Source organism: Vicugna pacos, chromosome 1, assembly GCF_048564905.1.
Source record: "Vicugna pacos chromosome 1, VicPac4, whole genome shotgun sequence".
Taxonomy (NCBI): Eukaryota; Metazoa; Chordata; class Mammalia; order Artiodactyla; family Camelidae; genus Vicugna; species Vicugna pacos.
In genome coordinates, this window is record NC_132987.1 from 54,974,767 (window position 1) to 54,996,911 (window position 22,145).

A 22,145-nucleotide genomic window follows, 5' to 3' on the forward strand; every position below is an offset into this window, starting at 1 on the left:
CCTATCAACAGCAACAGAGTAGTCAAATGTCTTTGGGGGGGTAGGGGGGTGGGTAAAACTTGAGGAAAAACATCTACCAGGGGCTACTCTTAGACCGCCTCTCCCCAGATGGTCGATTCTTATCAAACAGGTGGCTTGGTAATGAAAGACACCCATATCCACAAACCAGAAACAAGGACTGGGGGTGCAGGGCTTCACCCAGCCCATCTCATCTAATGCTTCTCCCCTGTCTCCTCCACCCTGGGGAGCATTTTCCTTTCTAGAACTAATGCAATTAAGTGGAGAGAGGCTGGCTTAGCCAAGACCAGAGAGGATGTCCATAATTTATTTTCAGTTGTACCACTATCCTGGTGTGGGACCCCCAGCACTCACTATGTCCCTATGCGTGGGGACAATCATGCAATATGATTGCCGACAGCTTGCTTCTCTGCAGCTAGCTGTCCTGCAAAGAAATTTTATTGAAAGGTGTTTGCACACTGTACTTACTGTTGCATTGTTGTCACATGCAGTGACCTTCATAAATGGCTTTGGGAAAGTCACAAGGGAATAACAGAGGTGGTTGGTGGTTTTTTCTCCTCCTTAATTAGAGTCTGCTCTGATTTGCTAGATAAGGTTGTGCAATCACTGGGAAATGTGCTCTCTGCTCTCACATGCTCCCCAAATACAAACAAGCAGGTCAACAACCCGAGTGTTGTAACGTTTCAGCCTGAAATCTGCTTAGATACCCCAGCAGGGCCATTTGTCCTTTTGGAATTGGGCAAATAGTTCAAGGCAGCAGCAATCAGAACGAGGGCTTCGCAGAGCTACGGCAGAGAGAGGAGAGCCAGGAGGAGACAGAGGCTGAAGACAGTTAAAATCAGCATCTAAATCGGCTCCCAATTCTTGATGAAACTCCCAGAGGGAGACTGTTAAATCATGAAATTAATCGCCATCCTTTTCCTTTGCTCCAGGCTGCTACCAAGTTTGACCCAGGAGCCCTTCTCAGAAGAAATTGACTGCAACGACCAGGATGTATTTAAGGCTGTGGACAGTGCTCTCAGGAAATATAACAGTGAAAACAAAAGTGGCAACCAGTTTGTATTGTATCGTGTAACTGAGGTCAGGAAAACGGTGAGTGAACTGTGTTTAACTTTGAAGTCATTTGGGATTTGTGCTGTCACTTAGAGTCCAGGCCTCACTCACACACACACACACACACACCAATCACCAAAGAACTGATAATCAAAGGGAAGCTTACAGCTCTTAGAAAGGACCAGCACCCCTCTCTGGCCTTGCAGGTGGAGACAGGGGTATAGCTAATCCTTGGGTCACCAAGATTGTCTTCCTGGGTGATCAGAGAAGCAGTGTCCTAGGGTGACATGAAACAAAGGTAGATGGAGTAGTCTGAAAAGGACTACACAGAGTAGGAGAATCCAGGGACTCAGGCTGCAGCAAGGGAATTTACTGGGTGACCAAATCTAGACTGAAATATGAAGACCCCCAGACCTCAGGTGGGGAGGGAGCGCCCAAGGGGATAGATCTAACAGATACTCTGATTTCACTTACATGTGGAATCTAAAAATTCAAACTCACAGACATGGAAAGTAGAATGGTAATTGCCAGAGACTGGGAGGCAGGGAAAATAGGGAGCTGCTGGTTTAAGTGTATAAACTGTCAGTTATGAGATGAATAGGTCCTGAAGCTGTAAACTACAGCGTAGTGATTTATAGTTAATAATACTGTATTGTATACTCAGAATTTGTTGAAAAACTAGATCTTAATTATTCTCACCACAAAAATAAAGGTGGTGAGAATTAGCTTGTTTGTGTTAATTAGCTTATTTACAGTAATCATTACACAATGTATATGTGTGTCACTTCATCACTTTGTACACCTTAAATATATATAGTTTTCATTTGTCAATTATTCCTCAATTAAGCTACGGAAAAGGGAGGTAGGTCTAAGAGGACTCAGAAGTGAGATTAAGTTGGCTCTACTGCATAAGACGAAATAACTACCATGAAGTCTGTATGGCTGAATGCATCAAGGCGACAGCCATTTCCACTTGGGATTTAGTATTTTTTATCACTGACTGATGCACTCAAGATGGAAACAAATCCTGATAGGGTGTGTGACTTCAAGAAATACAAGTCTTTCAATAGTTGTTTAAATGAATTTCATTGTAAAATTTTATGTTTCTGTGATAGTTAAGCAATTGTTTACTTTGGTGGAAAAAGGTTCCAGCCATTTGACATTATGAGGAAAAAGGAAAAAGCCCAGGGGATATGTTGGTTTTTCCTTTTTCCTTCTGAAAGTAAAGTCCAGCCTTTCTGTTTCACAAGCTTGTGTGGTCGTGTGAGTCCTGGTGTTCTCAAGCAATGGCTTACTGGTGTTGTCCTTATTGGCTGACATCCACAGCAAATGGTGTTTTTTATTCTAATGTGTCCATAGAATCACTCCTTATCTTTCCTTTGCTGTGTGGGCTCCGCCTATGCGATGGCCACTTAGGTTTTATTGAACTCTGAGACCTGGAAGGAATCTTAGAGACTATCTTGTGTGAGCCATCACCTCCTAGACGCAAATCCTGTAGTGAGAACACACCCCCTCCAGCCAGGAGGCCTGTGACCCAGGCTGACTCCACCTCTACACGGTGGGGGCGCTGCCTGAGCCAGGCCTCACTGCCTGGGGCCCCCTTTCTCTCACCTACAAAGTGAGAAGCTGGACATCATCACTTCCCAGGTCCTTGGCTGCTCCGACATGCCAGGATGCTGCATCTGAAAGATTATCTAACTCAGCCCCTTTGCACCTTTAAAGTTTTATTTATTATTTCATGACTTGCTGGAATAAATAGCAAATTAAAATACTAATATGACCCAAAATTAATCCTATCATCCAGAGATAACTATTACTTTTTTATGAAAAAAGGTTTCTGGTTTATTTTCTAATTGAAAAAGTAACATCTGTTTGTTTTTTAAAAAAGTAGACAATTCAGGAATGTTTGTTTCAAGTAGAAAGTGAAAGACAGTTTTACTCCTACTGCTGAGAGACACACATTTCAACAACTTAGCTGCATAATTTTCCAGACTTTGAAAAATCATGTGTTTACCTATAAATTGGTTTCTACAAAAATGGGCTAGTACTACAAATACTACTTTGTAACTTAAATATATATATACTTGTAAATAGTAAACTATGGACATTCTTCCAAGTAAATATTTATAGACTTTCAATATTTTTAATAAATGCTTTTGCCTTCGTTGAATCAAATCAGGATCAAATATCTGTAACTGCCCCAGGTCCTACTCAAATAATTTGCTCTTGGGTCAGACGATCCCTTTTGGTTGCTGTTTTTCAGGATAATCCTGACACGTTTTATTCCTTCAAGTACCAAATCAAGGAGGGCGACTGTCCTGTTCAAAGTGGCAAAACGTGGCAGGAATGTGACTACAGAGACTCTGCACAAGCTGTGAGTGTGTGCGAGGTTCCCAGGCTTCGTTTTCTCCCCAGAGCATGCCAGGCTTTCCCGCCAGTGGTGGGGGTGACTGATACGTGGAGCTGTTTGTGAGGGACGCGTGTGAACCCTCAACTGTGTGGAACAGTCAGACACCTGACGTCTGCATCCTCACACACACAGAAGGGGCATGGAGAGGCCAGCAGTCAAACATGGAGAAAGCCCTCCCATAAGAAAGGGACTCCAATGACCAACTGGGACATGCGGGCCAGGCGCCAGAGAGACAATAGGTCGATATCTGGGCTGAGAGCTGGGCTGAGCTGGTGCAGGGGAGTGTGGATGCTTCAACAGCGTGGGCCTGAGTGCCAACCCTGCTCTACCTCCAACCAGCTGACCACTCAGAACCTGTGTGCTCACTCGTAAAGAGAGAGAAAGTTGACTTCATCAGGTAGTTGGAGGAAGAAATGAGATCCATTAAGCAAAGGGCCTTGCTTTAATAACACTGGCTGTCCTAGCCAAATGTCTAACCTGTGTGACACAGCACAGCTGATTATTTGGACTTAATTAAGGGAGGCTGTGATGGTATCTGCCAGGAAGCAAGCCACCCTCTTCACAGTCCAGGGAGTCAGAACACTGGCACCTTGGATGCAGTTTTGTTACCAAAGGCAAATTTGTGTGCCAGATGCACCATGAGGCCAAACAAACTGAAACATGAATTTGGGGCAGAGAAAAGTTTATCGCAGGACCGAGGAAGAAAAATGGGATGGCTCAAGCCCAAGAAAACCCCGAACTCCCTGAAGGGTTTCAACAAAGCTGATTTAAAGGCCAGGTGAGGGAGGGGGTTGCAGGGTACTGATCCGCTCATGCACAATTCTCTGGTTGATGCTGAGGGAATAGGGTGATCAACACTATCAGCCCCCAGGCGCCAGAAGCTCTGGAGGCCAAGTGCTCTGGATCATCAAGTAGTTAATTTCTTCCCTTTGGTGGCCTTTAGCATGGGAAAAACTCAGGAAATATACTTGAGATAAGATTACCTGGGTCCTTCAGAGAGGAGTTACAGCGGAGGATATGGGGGAGGGGTCTGACCCTGGAAGACCCCCCAAGTCCTGCTCTGGTCACAGTTCGAACATTGACATTGAAAGGTAAATCAAGAGGAGAGTTTAACAGGCTGGTGCACATCCTGGAGAAAAATATCTCCAGGGCTCAAAACAAAGACTCATATTTTAAAACCTCACTGTTTATCCTACCTCTCCTCCAAAATCTCACGAATATCAGCGGTTTGTACAAAATTATGGTAGGCTGCAAAACATTCATTCTCATGTCTTGAAACTGTTAGAAAAAAAAATCTTGACAAGTTTTAAAGAAGCAAAGCCAGAGTTAGCAACAGTACTAGGTGGATTTCATCTGAAAAATTAAGATAAATAGTCCCTCTCTTTTTTTTCCTTCTTAGGCCACAGGAGAATGCACAGTGACAGTGGCAAAGAGAAAGAATATGAAGTTCTCCGTGGCTACCCAGACCTGCCAGATTACTCCAGGTAGCTGATGTGTCTGGTGGCACTGCTCTGGATGGAAAATGACACTTTACTGTGTGTGGCGCCAAAGACGCCGCCCTCCGGGAGGGTAGCAGTTGTGATGCCATTTACAGCCTTGTGGGGGCGCTGGAGGGGTGGAACAGCAGAGTCCTGAGGTTGGGGCCAGGCTCATGTCAGTCATCCCTTTGGCGCTGTCCTGATTCTCTTCCTCAAGAGCAGCACCGTAATAGGTGTATGCAAAAGGCACAGAACTGGCTTCAATTTCAGGCACCACCCTAGTTGGGGGGAAAGCACAAACCTTGAGGCCTGATCTGGTCTGGAATCTTTCAAAGCTGTTCCCCTCCTTGACTTTCCTTTTTCATTACCTGTAAAAGGAGATCACAGTAATTTCCATTTTGCAGGCTTTGTTGTAGAATGAACTAGATGATTCACCTGAAGATGTAAGCATAGTAGAGCATTAATGATAATCAGGATAAATGTAATGATAGCTAACATTTCTTGAGCACTTATTGCCAGCCAAAGTTCTAATCGCTTCACCTGTATTAACTTTAATCCTCACAACAACCCTATGTGGCAAGTATTAATATCTCCAGTTCATTAAAAAAGAAAAAAGAAAAAAACAGGCAGAAAAAAAAATGGGCAGAAGACCTAAGCAGACATTTCTCCAATGAAGACATACAGATGGCCAATAGCCACATGAAAAGATGCTCAGTATGGCTAATTATCAGAGAAATACAAATCAAAACTACAATGAGATATCACCTCACACCAGTCAGAATGGCCATCATTAAAAAATCCACAAACAATAAATGCTAGAGAGGGTGTGGAGAAAAGGGGGCCCTCCTACACTATTGGTGGGAATGTAGCTTTGGTGCAGCCACTGTGGAAAACAGTATGAAGATTACTTTAAAAACTAAAAATAGACTTACCATGTGATCCAGCAATCACAGTCCTGAGCATATAACTGGAGGGAACTCTAGTTCGAAAAGATATATGCACCCCAATGTTCTTAGCAGCACTATTTATAATGGCCAAGATATGGAAACAACCTAAATGTCCACCAACAGATAAGTAAAGAAAATGTGGTGTATATATATACAATAGAATACTACTCAAACATAAAAATGAATGAAATAATGCCATTTTCAGCAATGTAGATGGACCTAGAGATTATCATACTAAGTGAAGTAAACCAGACAGAGAAAGACAAATATCATATGATATCACTTATACATGGAATCTAAAAAATATGGCACAAATGAGCTTATTTACGAAACAGAAAAGGACTCACAACATAGAAAACAAACCTGTGGTTTCTGGCAGGGAAAAGGGGGGAGGGATAAATTAGGAGTTTGGGCTTTGCAGATACTAACTACTATGTATAAAATAGATAAACAAGGTCCTACTGTATATTACCGGGAACTATATTCAATATCTTGTAGTAACCTATAATGAAAAAGATATATATATATATATATATATACACACACACACATGTATATATAACTGAATCACTATGCTGTATGCCAGAAACTAATGCAACATTGTAAATCAACTATACTTCAATTAAAAAAGAAGTCCCCAGTTCACAGATGAGGAAACTGAGGCCCACAGCAGTTAAGTATCTTGCCTGTGACCCCATAGCTAGTAATTAGCAGAGTTGATAAAGTTGGCTCTCCACAAACAAAATTCCTTTGGAACTGAAGTATGGAGCAACTTATCAACAGATACAATCCCTATTAGCTCATTCACTCTTGTGGCAGGGGCACCAGGCACAGAAGAATGGGCACAGCTAGGTGATGTCAGTCACAAGGCCATCCTGGAGTTGGCCTTCTGCAGGATAGGGTTTTAGTGTGTGAGCTCCAGAACAGCACCTTTAGCCACACTATTGAACCTCCCCACAGTGTTAACTGTTCTATTCCAGCCTTAATCGTCTAGATGGAACCCACAAAAACTACATCCCTTAAGTTCCTGCTCTTGCAAGAAGTTGCATTCAAAGAAAAACAGTCCAAAACAGAAAAGAGATTACAAGTAATTAAAATCTTTTGGAGGGAGGCCAGGGAATGGGAGTAGCTTTTTATTATTCAGTTTAAGAACTCCATCTAGTAAGCAAATTTTAACATTATCCAGAGCACAGCACTTATGGACTATGAGAAAAAAGGCTCTGTGCCATGACTTCAGAAATTACCACTGGGTCCACAATCCCTTATCTGAAACCTTTCTGGCCAGATGTGTTTTGGAATTCAAAACATAAAATCTTTATTTTAATTTTAAAAACATCTTCCTAGACATGTTGGGGCAGGGTGGGAAGTCATTCTGTCACCCCTCACACAACTGAGTTTGCCTCTTTCCCTGCTCCTCTCACCCTCAAAAGGCTGCTGCATCTCTTCCCTTACTCCAGTGGGCGCTGCCCTTGGGGTTGGGCAACCCAGCCTTGGGTCTTTTCTCATCTCCCCTTTCACCTCCTGTGTTCATCTTTTTTTTGTTGTTGTTCTTCCTCACCTTTCCTACGCGAGCCCCTCTAGTTCTTTAACTTTGCGCATTACCCCGATTCAACCTCAAAGCTACAAGGAAAGGAGAGGGGAAAGCTGTGAATATCCACCAAGAAAATCTTTTCCTGACACACATACTTAAGGAGAGAAAGCCAAGAAGCCATTGCCAGGGGGGTTGTGTGGAGCTGCTGACAGGAGGGCAGTCATGCAGAGCTCGACTGGCTTCCTGATCCTGTCGGGATCTTAGATCCTGCAGTAGTGAGCGCCCCGGGGCCAAGGGGCTTAGGACTCCTTCAGTACTTCCCCTTTTGCGCCACAGGTGTTGCAGGTCAGGGCTGCCTGTTATGAACATTACTTCACAATTTGATACAGACTCACTCTTTTAAAAATACATTTTACATTTTTTTTAATTGAAGTATAGTCAGTTTACAATGTGTCAATTTCTAGCGTAGAGCATAATGTTTCAGTCATACATATACACACATATGTTCCTTTTCATTTTCTTTTTCACTATAGGTTACTACAAGATATTGAAGATAGTCCCCTGTGCTATGCAGTATAACATTGTTGTATATCTGTTTTACATTTAGTAGTATCGGCAAATCTCAAACTCCCAATTAATCCCTCCCCATTTCCTTTCCCCCGTGGTAACCATAAGTTACCAAGGAAAGGAAAGGAGAGAAACAATCCCTTTTGAAATCACATCCAAAAAAATAAAATACTTAGGAATAAACCTGACCAAGGAGGTGAAAGACTTCTATGCTAAGAACTACAAAACACTGATTAAGGAAATTAAAGATGATTTAAAGAAATGGAAAGCTATCTCATGGTCTTGGATTAGAAGAATGAGTGTTAAAACGGCCATACTACCTAAAGCAATCGACAGATTTAATGCGATCCCTATCAAATTACCCAGGAAATTTTTCACAGAACTAGAACAAATAATCCTAAAATTTATGTGGAATCACAAAAGATCCAGAATTGCCGGAGCAATATATTGTTTTATTAAAACCCCTTCAGTGGCTTCCTATTCTTCATTCACTTCAGAGGGTCTAGGAATCCCCCAAATTAAGTGGAGAAAGTTGTGAGTACTGCACTTTCCTGGGGGGAGGGGGTGCCATAGCTTACATCAGAGTCTCCAGGGAGCCCGTGACCTTGAAAGACCAGCAGAGGACTCTCCAGTGACTGCTCAGACCTCAGATCACCCTTCCCTCCCCATGAAGCTCTGGTAAGATGTGTGTACACCATGTCCCACACCACTGTCCCTGACTCACCCTGCTTCCTCAGGAGCCATCCATCCTTCTTCTCAGGCTTCACACCTGGGATTGTGAGGCTGACCTTGACCATTCTTCACGCCCTTCCTAGCTCAGCCTCTTCTCCCCAGGAAAGTCTTCCTGGGGCTCACTCTGGGCTTCTGCCTTTCCAAGCTCTTGCTGAATTATATTGAAATGATCCATCATCAGATCTGTCTCTCCCACTCGACTTTGCTCGACTCCTTCACGGCAGTGGCCACGACTCAGGAATAAATGTATCCACGCAGCCTAGCTCAGCTCAAGGCGTGCAAAATACATGTTTGCTGGACTGGAATTGATACCAAACGTATTATACCCTGAGCCAGGCTTCAAGGAGCTTTAATTAACGCTGAAAAAGAAATAATATAACTGTAATGTTTTAATTTTTATAAGGATAAATTCATGTATCATTTCTGTCATGGAAGATGACTTTGAAATAAATTTAAAATAATTATGCACAATGGTACATATGGAAGATGTCCCTAAGTGAATCATAGGTTTCTCCCTCCAACTCAAAAGTAGTCTTGTGTTCTCTTTTTCTGGTGCATACTAGGATTTACTGGAGAGTTTGGGTATCAGGGCCATGCAAATTATCTTACTTACTCAGGGCAATGTATCTGAATGCAAGTTTCGCTCATTAATGCTATCCTTTTGCCTGCTCTTTGTCAAGCCGAGGGCCCTGTGGTGACCACCCAATATGACTGTTTTGGCTGCGAACACCCCATATCAACCACGAACCCTGAGTTGGAACCCATTCTGAAACACGCCATTCAACATTTTAACAACAATACTGATCATTCGCACCTCTTTGATCTTGGAGAAGTAAAAAGCGCCTGGAGACAGGTTTGTTCTTTAATTTTTCATTTCTAATTGTAATGTTAAAATTGGTTAGATCTTTTTGGTTTAGGGTTTCATTACCTAAAATAAACCATTGGCTGGAAAAAAATGTATGATTCCATGGCAAGTGGGAGGGAATTCTTCCATGTTCTCAAACGACTAGCTCTGGAGGCAAAGACTTTCTCTTTAGGCAAAGTGATTCGAATACTGTGATCTGTTAAGGCGGAAAGGGAGACTAACCAGACCCCCTCCTTTGAGATTTGTTTTTAGTGAACGAGTGGTCAGAATTCCATGTTCTTCCTAGAGATGGTAGAATGGAAAAGTTATTCTGGCCTTAGGGTTTTAAGAAGACTATCATCTCCTAGCTATCATGAGGCAAACATTGCCCCAAATATTAAATTGTACCTACAAAGGATGGCACGGCTTGCTAGGTACCCTCTAAATTATAGTTTCTGTATCATCAGAGAAAAAAGTAAATACTTGTAAATCTGGTCTTCTTATTGCCTCAGTTCATGAAGCCTTTACTGACAGTTGGCTGGACCCTTTGGATTTCAACATCTAATTATGAGTGGCCCCCTTAGGTCTGTTGCATTCCCTGCTTTTAACTGGACTTCCAACTTGCCTTCATGAAAGATCATGTTCTACTCAGTTCTGTCCATACCCAGCTATCAGGGTGGGACCCTCCCCAGATAAAGTAGGAGAAATCTTACTGCCTGGCAGTCTGGGAACCTACTGGTAAAGGCCACTCTAGCTTCAAAGTTTTCTTTATCCACCTAGAAAAGCATTATTAATATTTCACAAAATTCAACAGATCATTTCTTTCCTGCTACCTGGCAGAGGAAATATTGCTAGGTCTTACTTAAGGAGACAGAGTAACTCTATCTTATAAATTGCTTTTTATTTTCAGATGTGTAGCAATGTGTGTGTAAATGTGTGTTTGTGTATGTGCTGTGTTGAAGGGTGTGGGAGTCATAATGTGCTCAACATTTATTCAGTAATGACTTTTGCCTAGTAATAATCATAGTGAGCACTTATGAAATGCCAGGCAGTATTCTAAGCTCCTCCTAACACTGTACATAATGTTTAAACTGCCCTTTTGGGATTCAATCCCAAATCGTTTCAGGTGGTAGCTGGATGGAACTATGAAATTACTTACTCAATTGTGCAAACTAATTGTTCCAAGGAGAATTTTCTGTTCTTAACTCCAGACTGCAAGTCCCTTTCCAATGCTGTAAGTAGGCAAAAATCTAATTATAAAGTTCTTAGCTTTTCGTGCCCAGTATTCCCAAGTGTGGGAACTCTCAGCTGTGGTGGAAGACTCGGTCACTAAAATTGGGGATGACAGTCACCAGTTCATATTTTGGCCATCTGAAGTTCACATCACTGGTCAAGGTGCTTACCCACCTAGTGGGAGAATCAGCACATCTGGCAATAAGCATTTACAGATCTAACCAGGGACTAGGAATAGCCTGAGACAAAATGATGCCACAGTCAAGTTTGTCTTTTCATGTCTTCACATTTTCCTACCTCCTTTCCCCCACCCATGTGCTCAACGTCCTTATGGGGTTCCCTAGCTCTTCCTGGGACTGTCCCTCACTTCCAACTTGTCTCTGCTGGTTTTCTCGCCTTCCCTTCCCTACCTTTAATAAACACATCCGGATTCTCTCTCTTACTTATATGAACCAAAATTACTTTAAAAGAGAGCGTCTCCGGGTGGCAGGAGTTATCATGTTGAGATGGCTAAGGCATATTGATCCTCCCAGGCATATGTGTGTTTTAGCAGAAGGCTGCGCTTCAGCAAGAAGTGGCTGCCAGCCCTTTAATCTAGTCATTCTACTTCTTGAATTCTATTATATGGGAAGAAAATGAGAAATTCAGACAACAAGATGTTAATTTTGGCATTTTATTAATAGAAATTAATCCTTATCATGTTAGTCATGTCTTCTATGATCTTATTTATTTTTTATCTATTTTGCCTGTTGTATAATAATTGTATACCAGACTTTCCCACCACAATTATTTATGTCCATTTCTATTCATATGTTTTCTGCTTTATGCATTTTGATTCCATGCTTCTAGATAAAAATAAAATTATCTTTCTTCTACCTTTATGAGTTTTTTGTTACCTTGAATTTTACTTTGTCCAATATCAATAATATTCTAGCTCCATTTTTGTTCATATTTGTTTCATATAGCTTTGCTCATCTGTTATGTGTAATCTTTCTTTATCTTTTTTATTATACACTGTTATTCTTGAAGACATAATACTTTGATTTTTCCTTAACTTAATCTGAAACTCTTTGCCTTGCTAAAAGAAAATGTTACCCATTCACTTCTATGATTTTTATTTCTGCACTACATATTCTTGGCATCTCATTTCATGTCTGTGTGCTTGTGTGTGTATTTGTTGTTGTTGATGCTACTCGCTTGTTTCTTATTCTCTCTTTTGCAATTAGATTATGCATTGTATTGGTTTGTTCTATGTGATGATTTGCAAAGCCAACATCTTATTTTTAATTTTACTAGTTGTTTACTTTAAAGGTTCTTTAAAAATGTTCCTAATATATACTCTTACATGCTTTTTAAAAACCAGGATATTGGTGAATGTACAGATAAAGCACATGTGGATCCTCAGCTAAGAATTGCTTCCTTGTCACAGAAATGTAACCTTTATCCAGGTATGGGATAACTCACGTTAGTTCTCCGATAGTGCGTGTGGGTCCCAGACAACTGGCTAGGTCTTTCCACAGAAACAGCGCTTTGGTTCTCATGATGTGCCATGAAGTCTATATGACCCCAGACCTTACGAAGAACACTGTCCCCCATCTCTGCCCCCTGTGCTACAGCAGGTGCAGCTGAGACTGCTCTGCAAGTGCCCAGAAGGGAATATGGTGACAGAAGGGAGAATTTCTATTTTCTGGGCAAAGTTGGTCTTCAGTATGTTAGCTTGTATTCAAGGTGTGTCTGCATCAGGTATTATAAATTAGGGAAGCAGTATCTCATTTTTAACTACTGACAATAAAATCCTTTCAATTAAAGATTATTTTTCTTGCATGTTCTAATGGGGCAGGGGGTGGGGGAGGAATGCAAGCTTAAGGTCCAGTCAGTATTTGTTATACCAAGAGTTGGCTTTTCTCATACTTGGAATACTTGGAAGATAGTTGTCTACATTGCATGATATGAAGCATCACTGAAGCTGCCTGCTCAACAGAATCTCAGGATTTAATATTTCCCCACTAGAAAATCATTCCTTTATGTTAAGCATTGCTTTTTACAGTTTCCATCAAAAATATAAAAACTTAGGAAAAGTGTGGCTTATTGATCGAGGCACTAACACTTTCTAATTTAAAGTTTCCCTAGACACATTTTAGGGAAACTTTCAATCAGAGGAAAGTTTGGAGAGGAAAAGAGGAGAGACAGTAAAAGCCTGACAGACAACCTTCACCTGCTTACTGCTGGGCCTTGGGCTGCCACGTGGCCCTCTACAAATGGATGCTGGGAAAGGTACTAGGCTAGACGACTCCTTCAGTGCACAAGCTGATGTAAACCTGCCTCTTTCAGGGGAGGATTTTGTACAACCACCTGGCAAGATTTGCGCTGGCTGCCCCACAGTTATACCTGTCGACAGCCCAGAGCTGGAGGAGGCTCTGAATCATTCTATTGCAAAGCTTAATGCAGAGAATAATGGAAATTTCTATTTCAAGATTGACTTCGTGGTAAAAGCAACAGCACAGGTCTGTAAATCATACTACAAAAATAGTGATATTATAGTCTATGGCAAATTGCTTACAAGTTTGGCCACTGATCTTGGCTCTGAATTGGGAAACAGTGTACCTGGTAAACGGGATCTGGTAGATTTGAATTTCAAGTCCCAACATCAGTGCACTTCTGGTGTGTGATCTCGGACAAGTCTTTTAAAGCATTGTTTCCATTTTCCATCTGTAAAGGATTACAGGGAGGATCACATAAGACAATGTATGTCAATCACTTTTCAAACTCCAAAGTGCTATATAAATATGAGCAACTATTATCTAATTAATAAAATTCAGGGCTAGGAAAAGCAAGACTTATCCTCTGCCTTTCTAGACTCATCGCTCATTGTAGCGTCACTTAGTGTGTTGGTCTGAGCCACATCAGCCAATTATCACCCAGACCCTCCTTACAGACTCATCTTCATGTCATTTGTTCCCTGCCTGGGATGCCATTCCCTCCGACAAATGTACCCTCTGAGGGTTCGTCTCTCTTTCCATACCTGTCAACAGAGGATAAGGAGTATCTGGTCTGGAGATCAGGAGACCCAGCTCTGCTACAGCCTCAGCCACTTGTATCCTGGGTGACCCTGGGCAGTCATTCAGATTCACTTAGCCTTTGTGGCCCCATCTGTAAAGCAAGTGGCTGGGTTAGAACAGCCCAAATCCCTTCCAACTCCAACCACATATGACCGACGTATTCATGGACACATTCTTAATACAGGACCTCAAAACCGGCTTCCGCAAAAACAAGCTAAAGAAAAGTAATCAAAAGGAACCAAACTATTACAGCAAACCAACATGATCTTTGTGATCTATGAAAAAAATCTCATTTGAAAAAGTTCATAGTTTGGGCTCAGTAATTGAATTTCTAGAAATTAAAATAGAAGGAGTCTTTAAACAGAATTATATTCATTGCCACTTTAACTATAGAAGCAAAAAAAAAATGATCAGCTGTCCAAATGATCAATAATATAAAAATGATCACATAATGCCTGGCATATCCATACAATGGACTACTAAGGCAGCAATTTTCAAGTATCTTTGTGAGGAGTTCTTTTTAATTCTTTTGTTTTTGTTTTTTAATGGAGGCACTGGGGATTTGCGTCAGTCTAAGACTTTTGATGCAAACTGACGAATCACCAAATTATTTGCAATTATTCCAATTTACATTCACACTGCCTAGGTATAAGACACTGGGTGATGGGCTTGGTCTGAACTATATTCCTACCAGCAGTGATTTTTCCCACATCTGGCCAGCACGAGGGGCTATCACTATTTTTCATCTTTGCCAGTGTGCAGGGTTAAAAATCATGTTGCATTGTTTTTTTGATGCATGCATATCCTTAATTATTAATGAAAGTAAACTCTTTTTCAGGATTAATGACCATTTTAACTTCTCTGCAAGATCTGTTTATGTCCTTTGTCCTTTTATTTTTAGTGTCAGGCTTGATACGTATAAGAATATTGACCCTACCTCATATTTTTCCCAGTTTGCCTTCTTACTTTGGTTACTGTGGTTTTCGACAATCAGTTTTCCTTTTTTTCTAGTCAAATTTAGACATTTTCCCCTTCCTTTAGGTTTATTTCCTGTGCTTTTCGCCTAAGAAAGATTATCATCCTGAAAGTCAATTAATATTATTTCTATCTTTCTGTTTTATTTCTATAATTTAAATGTTTTAACACATTTGGAAATTGTATTGCTACATAGTATTCTCCACTTTAAAAACAAAACTTGGGCAGGATGGATTTAAACAGGGAAGATTTCTGATGAGAATGATACGTGATAAGAATGGCAATAGGGGTGTGATTTTGAGGCCCCCAAACAGAAGATGGTATTAGGTCTGCTTTATTCCTCCCCTCTGGACCCCAAAGAGAATTGCGTCAACAGCTATGGTTTGCAATATATTGTCAGCTTTCTTAGGCAACATCACATTGATCAACAGGAACGTCAAAAACAACTGAATTAAGGTATTCTCTGAAAGTAGCAAGAAAATTCATTATCACCAAAGTATAGACCCTAAAACCCTTTCAGAACTTTCTTGCCCAACTTATACACATCTGGAGTTTAAAAAGTTTATTATCAAATTTATCTTAAAAATTTAATTGTGTTTACCCTGCAAAACAATGCCAGGGAAGGCAGAGGAGGAGTTTAGTTCTTATGACTGTTTTCTCTCCCTCGTCCTCCTCCCACCACACTTTCTTCATGTTTAAAAAATAAATAAATATAAATATATATATATATAAACATGAAAAAAGGGGGAGGGCATAGCTCAAGTGGTGGAGCACAGGCTTAGCATGCACAAAGTCCTGGGTTCAATTCCCAGTATCTTCTCTAAAATAAATAAATAAATAAACAAACAAATAAATAAATAAATAACCTAATTACCCCCCCCAAAAAAAGTAAAATTAAAAAAAACAAAAAGAAAAAAAATCATGAAGAGATAAGGAAGACTGTTGCAGTTTGCTTTTACAAAAATGGGATTATACTATCACCCTGGAACTTCATGTTTTCAGTAATGGTCAACCCTCTAGGTCAACAGATATGCGTAATACATTCTTTTTGATAGCTACATAGTATTACACACACACACACAGTGTTAGTCTGCTCTGGTGATCATAACGAAATATAGACTGGATGACTTAAACAATAGGAGTTTATTCTCACAGTTCTGCAGGCTGGGAAGTCCAAAAACCCTGGTGTTGCCCTGGTGAGGGCTCTCTTCTTGGCTTGCAGATGGCTGCCTTCTCACTGAGTCTTTACATTTCAGAGAAAGAGAGACCTCTAGTCTCTGTTTCTCTTCTTGTAAGTGTACTAATCCCATCAGGGGGCCCCATCCTCATAACCTCATCTAAACCTAATTGCCTCTCAAAGGCCCCACCTCCTAGTACCAGCACCTTGGAGGTTAGGGCTTCAACATATGCATTTGGGGAGGATATATTCAGTTCATAACACACACACACACACACACTTAAATCCTAGAATGAAATACTAAATAACTTAGCCTGGAAATTGGGCCATATTTGTACATGTAATTTAAAAGCATTTTTATGAAGTATACTGTTCAAGTGTGTAAGAAATATGACTTTTAAAAAACTATGCTCGGGATTTTGTTGAAGTCAGTGTTTTTGAAAAAAACACAATGACTTACTTTTTAAGTAGATAAAGTGTGCCTCTTCTGGATAAAAAAAAAATTGGAGCACAAAATTTTAATGGAAGATAGCATTACATGATGATTAAAACTGTTGCTAGAAATTAAAATAGTTTCTTAATATAAAAAGCTAGCAGAAGCAAGCTAAAAAATCCAAATAATTTTCCTCATCACATAATTTGATCCACAATTTCTACAGTGGCACTAACTCAGTATTTCTCCATTCAAGCTTTGGCAGGACAAAGTGTGTTTCAAGAAATTGTCTAGGGGGGTATAGTTCAGTGGTAGAGTGCGTGTTTAGCATGCACGAGGTCCTGGTTTCAATCCCCAGTACCTCCATTAAATAAATAAACAAACAAAAAAACAAAAAAACAAACAAACAAACCTAATTTCCTCTCCTGGTGCCCCCAAAAAACAAACAAGCAAAAGGTAAAATAAATTGTCTAAGTTTTTCTTCAAGCTCTTCATAATTCTATTACGACTTGAGCCCTTGAGTTGCTAGTGAATTTTGCAGCTGCTAAACAATAAAACTAAGAAAAAGATAAAAATGAAAATCATAGCATGCTTTTCTTTTCCCATTTAGAAAAGGAAATGAGACCAACCAATAGCCAAATATTTAAGACATGCATACAGACTGAAAGTTTTCTTGTCAAACATTTGTGCTTTTGGGGTATAACCCTCATTTGGTCAGCATGTAATTAAAATTTCAATATTGTCCCCTAGAAGCCCTCAGGGTAAAATATATGATTTGTTATACAATTTTAAATAAGCTCTGACTTTGTGCTAATTAATTTTCCAGGTGGTGGCCGGAGTGAAATATTCTATTGTGTTCAGAGCCAAAGAAACCACATGTTCCAAAGAAAGTAATGAAGAGTTGACCGAAAGTTGTGAGATCAATAAACATGGCGTGAGTAGTAATGCAACTGTAATTGCCTGGAAAGATACCTGATGTTTTGTACGTGTCTGTGGATCTCATGAATAACACAGTTCTCTCTTTTGGCTTCTGTTTTCATGGATAGCAAACTCTAAAATGTAAATCTGACGTTCATGTGGTACCTTGGGAGAAAAAAATTTCCCCTACTGTCAACTGTGTATCACTTGCAAAGGTATGATTCTAATTACCTTCTAATTGCTCATTCTAAAAAAGCCATATTTGGGGATAGAAAAGGTCCTATTACTTAAATGAGTTGGGGACTGTCTTTTTAAAATGAGAAGGCTAACATTTCTGTGCTGATCTCTCTTTTTTATGGTAGAAAGGAGAGCAGCAGTCCTCTTTATCACTTCTCGCACATTGTCAGTGTCCCATGAGTCAGTAGGCTCTCTCTTAGTGAAATGCAGTTCCTGCTAAAGAGTAACACTAGCTGTGCACCTCAACGTGTGCCCGAGGTGCTCTGCTTATATCCAAGGCGCTTGGGAGAAATGCAGGTCTCAGATCCCACTCCTTATCTCCTGATCAAAAGGTGCATTTTAACCCAATCCCCAGGGGATTCATACCTACATTCAAGTTTAAGAAGCATTAGTTTGCATTGTTTTTCCCTTTAATTCTTAAAAGAAATCTGGGAGGTAAATAATGCTTTTCCCATTGTCACGGTGGCAACACTAAAAATTACAAAGATGCTAAGGTCCCAGAGTGAATAATGACTGTATCAAGTGCTTCTGCCATCCCAGGCACTGTACTGAGGACTTCATACATATTCTCCTCCTGATAACTCCTCCTGAGGCGGGTGCTGTTATTCCCATTTAACAGATGAGGAAAGTGAAGCTAGTGGTGCTCAGATTCAGATCTAAGTCAAGTCAGAGCCCACTCTGTTCACCATGATGTTGATAACTAGTAGGGTCTGGCTTGTCTGACTTCAAAGACCATGCTCTTTTCATCACCAAACACTGCCTCCAACCACCATGTTCCCGCAGGTAGTGAAAATGTATACAGAAAATCATCCATAGATCCCTTTCTTTGATGCAGGTTGCCTCTGCTCCCTTTGTTCTGATTTAGGCTTTTGCCATGTGTAGGAATGTATATAGCCTAACACAAACGTTATACAAAGGCTGTGTTTCAAGCTTGGGAACATATTCTAATGTGTCCTAGCTCAACAGAGTGATTGTGGATATATGTATGCTCCCTATATATTCTGTTCATAAAGCCAGTTAGTTTTTGGACAAAAGCAGTAATTGTGCTAGTAGAAACAGTATCCATTAATAAATAATGTGCTATGGTTTTATGTAATCATAGGCTTAGAAGATACTCTAGAGGTTATGTAGTTCAACCATCCAATTTTTCCCAGATAAAGAAAAAATTCTCCAGTTTATCATATTATGAAGAACAATAATCAATATCCCCAAATTATAAAATCAATCAAAAGAGGAAAAATATTCATTCTCATCCTTTCTGAACTATTAATGTAGTATTTAAAATCTGGCAAAGACATGCCCCACTGTAAACTGAGATAGCATTGCCAGGTCCCCTTCCTTTCTTCATTGACAGTGTGACTTTCACAGTAATGTGTTCATCTAATATTTCCTGTTTAGACCTCAGTGATGAAAAGGCCTCCAGGTTTTTCGCCTTTTCGATCAGTAGGAGTGAATAAAACCGGAGAAGGAATAACTGTAAGTCCACCCCAAACTTCCATGGCACCTGTACAAGATGAAGAGTGGGATTCAGGGAAAGAACAAAGACCCACGCTTGGGCATGGCGGGGGCCATGAAAAGCGAATAAAACATGGCCTTGGCCATGGCCATAAACATGAGCATGACCAAGGCCCTGAGCACCTAAAGGGTCATGGCCTTGGCCATGGACACCAAAGGGGACATGGCCCAGCCCATGGACACCAAAGGGGACATGGCCCAGCCCATGGACATCCAAGGGGACATGGCCCAGCCCATGGACAACCAAGGGGACATGGCCCAGCCCATGGACATAAACACGGGCATGGTCATGGAAAACATAAAAATAAAGGAAAGAACAATGGAAAACACAATGGTTGGAGACCAGAGCATCTGGCAAGTTTTTATGAAGATAGTACTACCTCTTCTCCACAGACACAAGAGAAGACTGAAGGGCCACCCCTTCCTTCCTTAGCCCAGCCAGGTGTAGCCATTACCCTTCCTGACTTTCAGGACTCAGATCTCATTGCAACTGTGATGCCTAATACACCACCACCTCCCACAGCAACTGATGACGATGATTGGATCCCTGAAATACAGATAGAGCCAAATAGTCTTTCATTTGAACTCATTTCGGATTTTCCAGAAACAACCTCCCCCAAATGTCCTGGACGCCCCTGGAAGCCAGTTAATGGAGTGAATCCAACTGTGGAGATGAAAGAATTTCATGATTTCAGTCTCTCTGATGCTGTTTATTAATTTACCCAGTCATGGGTATTTCTTTAACATTGCATCCTGCCCTTTTTCCATTGTCCAAATATCCTGATATAATGCAACAAAAACCATGAACGTTCAGGACAGCCTAGAGAGAAATGGTGAGACTCCTGATGGGGACACCGTCAATCTCTAGGGAAGACATAAAACTGCAGAATTCGAAATCCTTTCTGAGTCTTCCCCACAAGTTGTCTTAACTAGCACAGAAAACGGTCAGACTAACGTGACCTACTGCACGGCCTACTGCAGTTTGCTTTTCTGATAATGAATGTGTACCTTAAAACGAACGTCATCCATTTTCATAGAAAGATTCTTGACATTCTGAATAAAGTGTGGCATCTGGTCCTGGAACACATGTGAAAATAAACGAAGTCAAGAGAATGAATGCTGAACTTCTTAATGGGGAAAAAATAATAATTAAAACCTCCAGAGGTCACAGAGAGACGACAAATGAGAAAGACAGATTCGCCAAAAGGAGGGCAGGGGAAGAACATTCATTGGCTTTCTGTTTCCAAAATGGGCTAATTATGGCAAACAGTTACTCCCACTTGACAAAGTTATTCTGATAATTCCCTTTCTGGGTGAGAGGGTTTCTCAAAAGTCAGTGATTTCTGTTTACTCACTAACTACACTTTGCAACAGGGCTTTCAAATAGGAGCTTTCTGTTTATTTGTTGCCAAGGCTCCACTGAGTAATCCTTAGTTTTTAGCAGCTCTGAGTTTAATGATAAGGATGGAGAGCAGAGGAAGTAATAGAAAGGCAGGCGGGCTGAAGGGAATCTTTTTTTGTAATTGATAAGGAAATATCATGAGATGTGATGCAAATTTTGCGCAGAAATTTTCAAAAATTCCTCTCTGGCCTCACTTTTTAATCACATTATTATTGGTGTTGTTTTTTGCTACAACACTGAAGAATACTGACTTTTGCAAAAGATCATCTTTCATTGCCTTCCAATGTGAGGGGAGCATCTACTGTATAACCCTTGCTGCGCTTTTGCCTGGGGAACAAGACAGGGCTTTAGACAGCTACACGCACCTGTAGATGCATGTGTCACTGCTGCTTCAATTTATTGGATGCATTTGAGCCTCTGAGTTTTCCTTTCTTTTCAAATATTATCTGTACTTTCAAATAAAGAACCAGTGATGTCAGGAAGAAGTCTCATCTTGTCAACCGGTTGCTTCACTCTCCTCTGTTTGAGTGAGAACATCCGATTAACGGAGTTTTACTATACTTACAGAGGCACCTCAGGTCCTGCAAGTACAAGGGCCGACCATGGGAGGCAGGGGCAGAGCCAGCACCTGAGAGTGAGGTCGATTGACCAGGGGCAGAATCTCCACGCCTGGCACAATAGCCCCAGCAACCTCTGTCAGCAGCCCCGCATGGAAGGACAAGAAGATGGGAGAGAGGTTAAATAGAGAAGAACGCCATTTCATCACTCTGGCTGGGCGAAATAAAGTTCCGTTTTGATGTTCTCCCTCCTGGTTTACTCACAGTGGTCGCTTTTGAGTCACACTCAACCTGCAGCAAAATCCAGTTGATCAGAGAGCCAGTGCTCAGGCTCTGAGGCTCCTGCCAGCCGAGGCAGGGTCGCTTACGTGGGGCTTCCGTACCACAGAGACCACATCGCGGATGCTCAATCAAGGGTTAGTGGGTCATGTTTCTACCACCAATCTCTCTTTCTCCCTTCCCTCCTTTCTCCTTCTCCTGATTCCCAGCACAAAGCTGAGATTAATTTGTCTCGTTTTATTATCATTTTTTATCCATTGATCCAGACAATTACTGAAAAAGAAAAAAAATCTTTTGTTAATATGTCTACCAACTTCTCATTAGCAGAAAATAAATAGTCTTAAAAAATTTTAAAGAAAATTTAAAATTATCTTTCTGATCCAGGTAAAGGAGCAAATAGAAAACCAGTAGAAGGAAAAAAAAAAAGAGATTTAGATTGTTTTCTGTCATAAAGCACAGGTATTAAATGCTCCTTTTGGTGTGTAACTTCATTCTCACAACTACTCTGAGGCCCCCGTGGTCACCTTTCTTTTACAACAAGGAAACTGGCTCACAGAGCCCAACCCAGGGTCACAAAGTTAATATGTGACCAAGCTGGCATTCACATTCAGACCTTTTGAACTCTGTTACCCCATGTTATCACAAGGCTTTATTATCAGTGTTGTCATTATACACACACACACAAAACACGTCAAGATGATTTCTGATTCTGGAATGATTATTATCTCTATCCAAAACCCTTATGAAATAGTTCCCTGTGGCTGGGGCTGTTCTGAACAC

General features: G+C 40.8%; 1 protein-coding gene across 1 annotated transcript; it reads left to right on the forward strand.

Annotated features, from left to right (window-relative positions):
• Positions 1-915: 915 nt before the first annotated feature.
• KNG1 (kininogen 1) lies at positions 916-21,214 on the forward strand. Its single transcript, XM_006220143.4, has 11 exons — positions 916-1,110; positions 3,335-3,445; positions 4,881-4,965; positions 9,417-9,589; positions 10,707-10,814; positions 12,177-12,261; positions 13,145-13,317; positions 17,284-17,391; positions 17,504-17,590; positions 19,011-19,088; positions 21,097-21,214. Exons 1-11 carry the CDS (start codon positions 916-918, stop codon positions 21,175-21,177), a joined length of 1,284 nt encoding a protein of 427 aa, XP_006220205.3. The 3' UTR covers positions 21,178-21,214.
• Positions 21,215-22,145: the final 931 nt, after the last annotated feature.